Source organism: Tamandua tetradactyla, chromosome 1 (genome assembly GCF_023851605.1).
Source record: "Tamandua tetradactyla isolate mTamTet1 chromosome 1, mTamTet1.pri, whole genome shotgun sequence".
Classification (NCBI taxonomy): Eukaryota; Metazoa; Chordata; class Mammalia; order Pilosa; family Myrmecophagidae; genus Tamandua; species Tamandua tetradactyla.
Window position 1 is genome coordinate 136,964,629 of NC_135327.1, and position 12,753 is coordinate 136,977,381.

Consider the following 12,753-nt stretch of genomic DNA (forward strand, 5'->3'; position numbering starts at 1 on the left):
AAGACAGAGAAAAAATAAGCAAAGGGTTGAGTATGCGACTTTGGGATTTGAATGTTTGCTGCCTTTACTAAAACGAATTAGCTGTTTCTTAGCTGGTAAAGCTGTTGTCAATTATCAACACCTAGACTCAGAACTGATGACGTATTTTGTAGGGCCCAAATTATGTAGGAAATTGTGGGGTCTCTTGTTAAAAATTTATTAAGGATTTCAAGATGATCACAGCGCATTAGTCAGCGGCACACGCGTCCCTTCTGCATGCGTGCCTACCTGTGCGCTGCGCGCGTCTCCTGCCCAGAGAGTCAGCCCTGTCTTGGATATTGTCTGAAATTAGCAACACGGGGGAAGGGGTGGACCCGATTAAGGAGGCTGTGTTCTCCAAACTCCCCAGGCAACCGGGAGCAGACAGTTTCGTAAGGCAGTTTCCAGGGAAACCCTTTAAGGTCTGTAGTTTAAATAAGACCTAGGAGATGGATATACAAATGAACTTTTCCATTGACCTGCTAGGTAATGAGCTATGTTTGATCGCTTGTTTGAGATAGCCAACAAGCTGTGCTCTCAGCTGGAGGCAGTAGAAATGTTCACGGAAAATATTGCCATGCTCACTTATATTAGAAAGAAAAAATTTTTAGATAGTATAAAATAAATAAGGCAGAAGGAAGCTAGTCTGGGGGATTTTCTTTAAGATTCAAGGGAACAATAAGGTTGTTTGTTTTCTTTGTATAGAGGTTTACATTATGCAAATCACTTCTAAGATTTGTCTTGCCTGATTCTTGCAACAATGCTTTAATGTGTGCAGGGTATTCTCATTATCTGGGTTTCATGGATGAGAAAAACTGAGGTTCAGGAATAGTGACACCAATCATGTTAAAAGTTTAGCATTTAGTTAGTGGCTGAGCTAGAACTAAAAATATATCTACTGCTCATTAGGGATTTATTATGTGCCAGACACCATGCTAGGCTTTTTCTGTATATAATCATTTAATTTTTATTAGTCCAGACTTTTTCTACTGAAAATGACCACACAATTACCAAACAAGTTAAAACAAAATGATTTTTTTTTATTTAACTGGGAAATTTGGGAGGTAGCTGCCAGCCTTGGACATAGCTGAGTTTTGGCCTAAAATGAAGTTGTCAGGAACTATCTCATCGTCTTTCGGTTCCTCAGTCTTCTGTATTAAATGTATTCTCACATGAAGTCCCTGCATGTGGTGGCAAGGATGGGCCCAGTACCTCCAGTACAAATCATCTTTAACACCCATCACCTCAGAAAGAGGCTCCCAGTTCCCAGGGAGACCGGGTATGCCGGTGTTGGGGGCACTCCTGTGTGAATCACAGGAGAAGAGTGATGCAGTGGTTTGATAGCCCAGTCCCAAGTCATGGGCTCCCCCTGTGAAGCTCTAAGAGAGCTCTAAGATTCCTTAACTACGTAGACTCAGAATGAGAGAGGTGTTATTTCCAAACGGTGTCTTGGGGTTGTTACCAAAAGAAGGGGGAGTGATTCTGGGTAGAGTAATGTAATGGGCAGCCATCCCGGAAGGTATGATTCTTATTACATTTTACACACAAGCAAACCGGGACTTAACAAAGAGAGAGAGAAAGAATGGATGGGGCAGGTGGAGGGAGGGAGGAGGAAAGAGAAAGAAAGGAAAAAATAAAGAGAAAGAAAGAAGAGGCTGCTTCATTGTAATTATGTAGTCTGAGTGGTGCTTTTCCCAAGGATATCAAAGCAATATCCCAATTCTGCAGAAAAATAAAAAGGATTTATAGTTGTTTACATTGAAGGGATACCATTCTCACCACTCCCAGAAGGAAAACATTTTACAACTATATTATCATCTTCAAACTAAAAGGGACAAGATGGTTTTATGTAGACCTAAGTAATTTGAAGTTTCATTGCCAGTCTGGAATGTATATCTCTCAATGAATAACATTTTAATGAGGACATGCCAACTACTCATAAAATACTAAATTCTGGGATGTGAACTCTTAAGTACTGTGCCTATTTATCTTTGCATCCAGGGGCACAATGCTTGGCTCATTGAAGGCACCCAATAATTTCTCATTGAATTACTGAGAGAAAGCAGATGGAAGACAACCCAAGCATATTCATTCACTTAGTAGTGAATGATACAGCCAAGGATAACTCAGAAATATCTCTCAAACCAAAGAGAGGACAGAGGATATAGAGGTGTCCACACAGAGCTGGAGGGATGTGAAAAAAAGGATTAAATTAAATATATTATTGGTCGCTGCAGAAGCTGGACCAATGAATAAAAAAACAAAGAAGTAGAAACTATTTACAGCTGAAGGAGAAATTTTATAACCGTTGGCTGACTCATGAGTCATCTTGAATTAAAAATTGTCTTGATCAAATATTGTAGATTAAGGTTTTACATGAGCTAGAGTTTTTCAATTTAAAGAATGTGTCATTTTACAGTTATATAAGAACACTTATCTTAGTGAACTAGGCTAAATATCAGAAGTCAGTTTACCAATGTGAGGGTTTCTCACATGCAGTTGTTTGGGAAAGCCTCAAATAATTATGTTTGCACATGTGTATTATTTTTCTTGAAGAAGGTCCCTTCATTATATACACTTATGTTCTCATTAAAACTGGATTAACCATTATTAATGGTGGGCATTCACAAAATTACAAGGATTTAAAGCTGTTCCATTCATATTTGAATTTCCAGGTTTAAATGATTATTCTAATGTATGCATGTAAAACTTTTAATGTGTAGAATTCTAATAAGGGCAAATATATTTATTTGTGATAGCTTGCTGAAAATTGAGCAAGTGAAATGAAGAGTGCTGCAGAAAAAATAGCTCATAAAATACTACTTTATATCTAAACATGGAAAAGTAAAGGAATTAAAAAGGATATTTTCCAGAAAGTCAGATTTAAATAATATACTTCTGTCATAAAACTGGAAACATTGTAATCATCCAATAATTGTTTGCTTCACTATGGGCGCGTGTCACATTTCTATGATTTCTATGATTGTATTTAAACTTTAATTTTCAGGTAGTAAGTTTACCAATACTTGCATTTATACTTATATTTTTCCAAGAGTTTCAGAAATGTTGATATTCATTTTAGTTTTTTAATCAAAATATATTTTGGAAAGTCTTAAAATAAAAATGGAAATGTATTCATCACCAGTACCCTCAAAATTTATAATAAATTAGGAAAAAAATGCAATAAATGCTGCTGTAGTTTTTATTGCAAATGAGTTAGAAGCGGATTTTGCTTACTTTTTTATTAGTTCATTTTTATAGTTCTTTGTGCGAGATTTTATAACTGCCATGGGTAAAATATGTTTGTTTGGGTCCTTTCAGAAGAAAGTGACGATTTATGGAAACTTTTGCTTGCATAGTAAGTTAGCACATTAGATTAAAAGTCTCATTTGAGAGTACTTACACTGCTCTTTACAGAGCTGATAGTTTTATCTTTGGGAACATTTCATGCAGTTTTATTTGGGACTGTAGTAATTCACAGCCAGTCTCTAGTCAGTCTCGACTCAAGAAGGAGGCCATGGCTATTCCAAAGAATGAGCAGAGATCCTTGTTAGCTGAAGCGGGGCACAGTAAAACTCTATTGGGACTTTTTTTAAGAAACGAAATTATGAAGACGTGGCCTCAAACAAAGATTATGTTACACCTTCATCCTTGTCAGATTCTTCTTTATTCAGTATGCCCGCATATTCATTCAACAAATATGCAGTGGTCATCGTGCGCACACCCAGAAACATCTTGCCAAAGCTCCTAAAGTTTAATGACTTTCAGATTAGGTTTCTTTGTATGCTCTTAGAATTGTCTACTGCTTATTGTGATAGATTGTTAATACATTTTGGAGAGTACCTCTAACCATGCTCATCCATTCTCAGTTGGGGATGTGTTTCTGGACCATATTCCCAAATGTTTTTCACTTCCAATTCTTAATTATATTACCAATCATCCAAGAAAGTAGTCCAAATTGGACCGATTCCTTCAGCATCTAATTTGGACAGATTCTAAAGGAGCTTCCAAGTGAAATCAGCAAATTTCAAAGCATTATGCCTAAAACATGCAGAGCATTTGTATCTATATTTTTATTTATGTTTGAGTATAAGTTAAGAAGAGAATGTTAAGCATGTAGTTTGGAACTTCTAAGATCATTTGCTCTTATTTTGTATCCTCACAAGATTCAGGACTTGTTCTGGAGAAATCTCTATGTCTTGTTCTTTATAAACATATTTGGGGTAGTTTTTTTTTTTTTTTTGAATGAATTTAGTAAGGTTTTTTGGGTTTTGTTTTTAGTTGGAAACATTTCAAATTTGAGTTAATTTTATTGGGAATTATTTGGAGACTTTCAATTAGGCTTGCAAAATGGAAACTGTAAACATGAAATGAGATCTTTTGTCACAGTAACTCTTGCCTGTGGAATAGAAGTCGGTGTGAGGCGGTGTGAGGGTGGTTCACTGGTAGAATTCTTGCCTGCCGTGCAGGAGACCCAGGGTTGATTCTCGGCCGTGTACTTCCCCAAAAACAAACAAGCAAACAAACAAACAAAAAATTAACAAATAGTGCTGCAATAATGGGATACACACATGGAAAAAGAATGAAATGTGACCCCTGCCATACAGCATACAAAAAAAAAAGTCAATGTGAAATTTGTGGTTTCCATTACTAAGTGATTCCAAGTTGTAAAGTCCTATATAATTAAATTCAAGCTGTTATCAAAATTTCTCAACAAAATTTAAAAATGCTATAGTAACTATTGATGATAATGCATATTTGAAAATTATAAATTCATAATTTCATAATCATGCTTTTAAAGTGTAATTTGATATTTATGATTCAGTATGTAAGTTGTTTTAACAAACTATACATTTTGTGTTGATAAATATATTTTATATCATCAAATCACTAGTTTGCTTTAGCCTTATATTGTTAAATCTCAACTGGTTTTTTTTTGAACTGTAAATTCTGTGTGGTTGGTAGAATGGCATAATTATATGCCTATAAAATTCTCATGTGATGAAATGACGCTATCATAATTATAAATCTTGGCATAGCATTTTCTTATTTTATATTAAACATTAAAACTAATTTAGTCATCTCTATTTTTTACAATCACTAGTTGGGAAATATGACTGAAGTTTTCATTTGTTTCAGTTTATTTGACCTAGCCCATATTTTTAAAAACAATCTAAAGTAACTTACTGCCGAATAATAAATAAAATTGTGAAGACAGAATTATTCTCTGAATAAAACCTATAGTAAAACAACTTGAAATGCAAGCAAACTTCTGTGTCTCCTTTGAAAATTATTTTGAACTGGGAATGAAAAATTTGCAGTGCATAAACTCAAAGCTACAGGTCAAATGCCAATTTCCAGTAGCGGTGATTCATAGCATTATTATAAAAATTTGTATTTATCTTGATTTCAGGTCATTATTGCTCAATATTATTAAAACTGTGGGAGTGTACCTATATAATGCTGCTTTGAGAGAGTAAGTCATATATATGAGTCAAATGTAAACTTTTTTGTTATTTATTATGTTTCAAGAATGCACATCACATTTAGGAAGAGTTTTTTCAAATTATTATCTTCTAATACAATATGTGGCACATGTTCTGGCAAGAGGAAATATGGTATAGGGCAGCAATCCTCATACTTTTTTCTCTCAAGGCTCTTTAATATTCTTAAAAATTACTGAGGACACCGAGGAACCTTTGTTTATGTGGGTTATAGCTATCAATTAAAACAGAAACTTTAGAAATAAGTATTTGTAAAAAAATAAAAATAAAAATAAAACATTTTGCAGATCTCTTTTATGACTGGCTTAATCAACAACAATGGGATTCTTATAGCTGCTTCTGCATTCGGTCAGTTACAATGTCACATCAAAAAAAAACCCAACAAAACTCCTGTCTATGCTCAGGAGACTGAGGATGAAAAGGCAAATAATATCTCAGTATTATTATGAAATAATTTTGATCTCCCAGACTTCCTGAAAGGGTCTCAGGAAACTGCAGTATTCCCGGGACCACACTTTGAGAACCACTTGTTAGGGGATTTTATTCTAAGTATGAATCCTGGGTGCAATGCTATGTGACTTTGTGTCAGATAGAGATTTACTACACAGGCAATTTGACTTCATGAAACTTTTGGACATTGTTTTATTCACTCACAGTTACACATACACCAGAGATAAGGAAAAAGATAAGGTTTCTTCTCTTTATGATATTAGTTCCCTTTAAATTGTATTGAATCTCAATTTATAAGATTTGGAATAAATTCAGTCTATTGCAAGTGGTAATAGCTCTAAACATACAAAGTCTTCATGATGACACAGTACATAAATAACATTTTTAAGTTCTAAGTGTACTTATAGGCAAATGCCTGGCGTTCCTTTAAAACTGTATCATAACATCTCATTCATTCCTTCTCTTCTTTAGATCGGGGCACTGTGCAGAAGGTGGTTGTTCTTCCTACCAACAGCTCCGCTAGCAGCGAGCTCATCCTGGAGGAGCTGGAAGTCTTTAAGGTTTGAGCATCTATTAGTCCCAGAGCATACATGATGAATGCAATTCTTTCATCTTAAAGCCGCTGGGGAGGACAAAAAAACTAATAAAAGATCAAATAAGTGAATCTTATAAAATTTTAGAATATTAAACACCAGATAAAAGAAGAAATATAGAACAGATATTTGGGGGAACTTTTTTTTTGAACATTTCAAGTTATCTTGACATAAGAGGATTAGGTATTTTCAGCTATCATCACTCGTTGAAGGATTTTAGTCATCATATTTTTTAAAAATGAGTTCTTGTGGTCAAGGTCTGGAAGATTTTGCCATGAAAGGACTTCTATCATTTGCTCCATAGGCCACTGAAACCCAAATGCTTTTACATTATTCATTGTTAGATAAACTTTCTCATATTTTTCTAGCCAGACGTTTCAAGAAAAACTGCCTTGTTTTCTTGCTTTCAATTCAATTGTAACTCCAGTTAGATAAGACAAATGTTGACTCCTTACCAATCAGAACTTCAGGTTCTTTCTGAACTTGAGGTCATCTTATATCATCCACTTGGATTTGATTTAAAAAATGAAAGAGGTAAAAAAAAATACACACATAACAAGAAAAGCCCACAGTGGGAGGACCAGTTATGTAAGATGTCACCTGGCCAGGGCTGCAGGCCTCTTCTTCATGCATCTGTGAGTTGGTAGGAGTGATGTGTGGTGTCATAGCATACCCTTCTCTCCTTACAATGTCAGTCACTGTAGTTCATGTGGTCCCTTTTATCTGCTTTTTGAAAACTGGGTAAAACACAGCTAGAAGAGCTATTAGAATTGCCAAGAAACTTTGAAATGGAATTAATCCTGCTGCAGAGAACTGTATCTGACTAAACCAATTAAGAAGCAATGGCCCGGGGAGGATAAAAGACCAGAGTCAGCCTATGACTGCATGTAGTATCATTTCAGAACTCTTGGAAGCAAACTATTGCTAGTCCAATAAGAAAAGTCATTTTACTTACTTGAGTAGGCTTGGAGTGCGTTGACTTATTAGTAGATATTCTGCTCATGCTTCTAATCAGGAAACATCGTTAATTGAGTGAGTTTGACACAAACCCAAACATATGTGTTATGGAAAGGTTTTTTAAAAAATGTGTTATTCTGATCGTATGCTAACTACTTACAGTGTGCTACATGACTTATGCTGGTGTTACCATTACAAAGAATAAACTCTCAGCGGAAAAATAGAGATGGTCATAATGCATGTGGGTGACATCAGTCCAAGAGAGAAACTAAAAAGTGTTTCAGTTTTCTTACTGATGCATGTGCCAGTGATTGATTTGGCTAAGTCAAGAGACACACTTAGTGTTTGTTTCACATTTCCTGAGGTGAGGTCAAAATAATTGGGTGTGTATGATGTACTATGACAGGCATATTAGGAAATAATGCATTTAAACTGAAACAATTCTTTGGCTAAGTGTCGCATAAATACACTGCAGAAAATTCATTGTCGCTTTTAAAAACTAGGCTATTTGTTCTTAGAGAGTACAGAACCATATTCTTTTCTTTTAATCCACTATTCATAATATTTTCTGAAAATAAGCCCAGCTTTCCTAAGCTTAACTTGAGTTGGAAGTACAACTATTAGTGGTTGCCTTACTAGATATGAGTTGCAACACTTTTTTGTGCATTTCTAAGAGACAGTAAAAAATAATTTATTGCTATTGAATGTTAGAGATCACACCAATTTCTCTTGTGAAATGATTGTATGTATATGCAGCTTTAGAGAGCAAAATAATTGTGAGTACAGTAAGATTTTGAGCGCTCACTCCCGCTTACTTACTTAAATAAATAGATTTTCATCAGGTTGTTAGAAGTCTAACTTTTAATGTTTAAAAGGAGCTAATAGCATTCCAGAACTAAAGTTATTAAGAGAGGAACTTTCAAAATGGAATGCTATTTCAGAAAATGTTCAGATTCTTTCACTAATTCATATTTCTCAAGAGAACCTATCCTAAGAATATTTCATTTTATCCAGCAAAAAGAATTAATACATATGGTTCCAATTAATGCAGCTTTCCAGAACAATGAAAGTGTCCTGTGCAATGTGCTTGTGCTGTGGAGGAATAAGTAGAGCTGCCTCCTACACCCAAGTCCAAATGCTAAGTTATCGATTGAACTTAGTGGTCCAAGATACATTATTTTCCAATTTTCTGTTTTTTGCTTTTCTTACTGCTTTCATTTTCACCTAATTATTCTCCAGGCCTTGGTTAAGACCAAGTATAAGTATTATTATTTGAACTAATTGTAAATTATTATCACCTGCATGATTAGTGTTATGTATTAGTATTTTGTAGTGATTAGTACAAGGTCCTGGCCTAGTGCTAATCACTACAACAACTTAGAACTAAGCCAGGTGATCAAGGTCAGCAACAGGACTGAAGTGGGGCAAGAGGTGGGGTACGACTGAAGTGGGGCAAGAGCATTCAAATGTTTGGACCGAGAGCAATCAAGGAGGAAGGAAAGAGATGGAGAAGTTAGAAGTCATCATAATGTGACACTAAAGTTCACCTGTTGTTGTTCCTGTAAGTCCTCATGAATGATTTTCCAGCTAGGCCAAATAAGAAGGCCTTATCCTTCATGAAATAACCCTGGAGGATATGTATATATATATTGTGAGTATATATATATTTATACAAACACACACACACACACAAAGGCATACACACACCACTAGGCAACCAGCCTAGACAAGCACTGAAATCTTGGGAAATTTCTGATCTAGAGAAATATAAGTATAAAAATGTAAAAAATTATCAAGCTCATTCACCTTCTTCACAAATGACATATTGTAAAGCAAATACCGCTGATACCTTCCTAGTAGTCCAAATCAGAACGCTGAGTGCACCATCATAGAAATCACAGCACTGGTAACAGCATTATAGGGAAAAATGATCTTATTGCATGTCCACCTGTTAGCCTTTTCATATTGTATACCGTTGCTTTTATAGAAGAATGGATTCTGTATTCCAAAGACGGAGAGAAATATCTAAACATTTCACATCAGGAAGTTTTAGAGTCCCATCTTTAGAAATTCAATTTAATGGAAACATTTGAAGAAAAATTTTAGTCCCTTGGATTTTTTTCTACTGAATTTTTTCATCTGTTCTTAATTCCCATGTTGACAGATGTGCTGCAATTGGTACCTTTTTTCAGTGTAGGTATTGACCTGTGTAGCAAATTCATCCTTAGTGCCAATAAAGTGCCAAATAAATATTGCTAAACTTTGAAAGTATATGAGCATATATAGAGAAATATTGATTCCTTGAATAATAAAAGAAAAGAGTAAGTTTTTTAATATAAAATCCTTTTTAAGGTTATTTGAAAAATTAATGTGATGTTTTTCTGTCTTTCAGAATCATGCTCCCATAACAACAATGAAAATTTCATCCAAAAAGGTAAAAAAACAAACAAACAAACAAAAATACCCCATTTTTATTATCTTCACATGCTGAAAGGTTTTGCGTGTTTGGAAATAAATAATTGCAACATCTGAAATATTAGTTTCAAAATTAGTCAAGTAATCAACTGTTTAAATTATATGACAAAATCATCTCCATTTTGGTGTAGAATTTACCAGCTATTAGTGGAAGACTAAATAGGTTTATTTTTATATAAATGTCCTCCAGAGAAGAAAATATAAACAGCAAAATATTCCATTTCGTATATCCTATATTCTCAGATATTGCTGGGTGTGAAGCCAACCAAAATAAAAATGATCTTTCTAAAGGAAGAATTTAGCATAATGTTTCGACTACAACAATATCACAAGCATTCTCAGAGGTTTGGAATGAGTAATCAATCCTTTTTGAGTTCCTGCTACTGTCACATTTGAAATGTATGATGCATTCTTTCATGCTTATTTTTTAAGGAAATGTTATTTCCTAGGGTTTATACATGTCATTTAAAAAGATCTAAATATCTCAACTCTATACCATATCAGGGTTCAGAATTTGCAAAAGAAATATTTGTCTATAACCATCAAAAATGCTTCATCTTTTATTTTAATTTGGGCCTGCACATGCAAATATACAGTGATCATAGAAAAGAAATGCCTAATTTCAATTCTTGCATATATAAAATATGCTCCTCTCCAGCCCCAAGATGCATTATTTGTGAAACAAAAATTCTGAGAGGTGGATTGTAAAGTTAAAATGGAGTAGACTTCTGCATAGGAATGGCATCATTTGAATCCCAATTTGGACATAAATTATGGGGAAATCATTAATTTATCTGACCCAAGTTTCTGCATCTGCAAGATACTACCTTTCTTGAAAAAAAGTTCATATATATATAATATAATATAATACATATATGTAAAAAATATAGTATAATATAATACAAATATATATAATATAAATATAAATTGAGTAAAATGAAGTAGCTACTTGGTAAGCATAGCTTTAAGAGGCTGCAGTTGAGGGGTGGGCCGCGGTGGCTCAGCGGGCAAAGTGCTTGCCTGCTATGCCGGAGGACCTCGGTTCGATTCCCGGCCCCAGCCCATGTAACAAAAACGGAGAAACAAAAATACAATAAAACAAGAAAGTGTTTAAAGATGTTTCCCTTTCTTCCTTCCTTCCTTCCTTCTCTCTGTCTTTAAAAAAAAAAAAAAAAGAGGCTGCAGTTGATTTTTCTATGTGTTACAACGACTGATTGCATAGTTTTAGTGCTCTTCATTGTATTTGCTTTGTATAGGGAGCCTTAAACTCTTTTCATTAACTAAGTTTTATAAAGAAAAATAAATTAGCAACAACGGAGTTTAAGATCTCATCTGTAAAAATGTTTGTATGGTGCACAACAGACTTTTTCCCAAGTAGCAAGAAGCCATTTGTCATTTTGCCTAATGTCCTAGGGAGCTGATCCCAAGTCAAAACTGTCTTTGAAATCAGCAGGGAAGCCCTTTGTTTATAGTAGTTTGATAAAAAGAGAAAATATTGGAACAAAATTTGAAATGGACACAAAGCCATGTGTGTAGTGTAGCAGTCCTGTATACAATTATGAGTCTCAAATTACTAGTAGTTTGCAATCCATTCCATGAAATCAAAATATTACACACCCACACATGCACACACAAACAGGAAAAATTGAATATTGAATCCGTTTTCAACACCTACATCCTATGTTGTAGTTCATTAGAATGTTTCATTAAACCAGTTAGATTCAAAACAATGTTATTATTTGACTTTCTTTAATTCACTTGCACCACTGAATTTCTTTTTCAGTGGAGTAAACTGCAGATTATTAATGGCATCATGGTGTGTATATACATACTTAAATATCGTTATGTTTAGTGCCTTTCCTAGTGATCAAACTATTTTATTGTCCGTGAATTCTCCAATTTATTATTTCACTCCATTTACCCAGAAATATTTGTATTAATAATAAAAGATAATTTCTAAAGGGAACCAACTGAATCATTTTCTCAAATAAATTAATTTCCTTAAAATATTTTAATAAACCTGATACAATCTGCTATATCATTCACTAACTTACTGAATCAACACTCATTTCAAATGTCCCTAGAGAAATTATTATTGTCAAAATAAGCAGTTGCTTTCCTGCAGCTTGAACATCTCAATCATTTTTAGGACAATTTCTGAAAAATAATTTGATCTGAATAAAATAATTATTGCATATAGGTATAATAATGTCAGATGTTAGTCATGTATTGATTTGTTTTGTAAATTTATACATTAATAGTTCATTAATTGATAGTTTACTACCACTATCAGTTAACACTTATTGAGTTCTTATATAATGAACCTGGGACTATTTTGTATGGAGTTAGCATTTACATTTAGTCCTCACAGTAACTCTAGAGGGTACATGCAATATTATCCCAATTTTACCAGTAAGGAAGTTGAGATTCAGAAAACTTACATAGCAAACTAATAGCTGAGCTGAGAGTTGATTCCACGAAGTCTGCCTCCAGATCCTGTTGGACCAATGGTGCATCCGAGAAATAATTTTTAAACATACACACACACACACACACACACACACGTACACATATGGATTTTAGTGTGTGTGTTCATGCATGTATATATTCAAGATCCAGAAGGTATTAATTAAAATGAATCAGCTTGGAGAGGCTGTGCGAACACGGATTGTATAGTAGTGGTTTTCTGGAAAACAAGGAGTGTCTATTGGAAGCGCATTCTTTCACACCTGAGAATCATTTTCCATGTACTAAAG

General features: G+C 34.2%; 1 protein-coding gene across 1 annotated transcript in view; it reads left to right on the forward strand.

Moving 5' to 3' along the window:
- SEMA3C (semaphorin 3C) overlaps positions 1-12,753 on the forward strand; it is a 177,798-nt gene that overhangs the window by 148,883 nt on the left and 16,162 nt on the right. Inside the window, 2 exon segments of the mRNA XM_077152163.1 lie at positions 6,444-6,532; positions 9,915-9,956. Of these exon segments, the coding sequence (XP_077008278.1) occupies positions 6,444-6,532; positions 9,915-9,956 (131 nt within the window).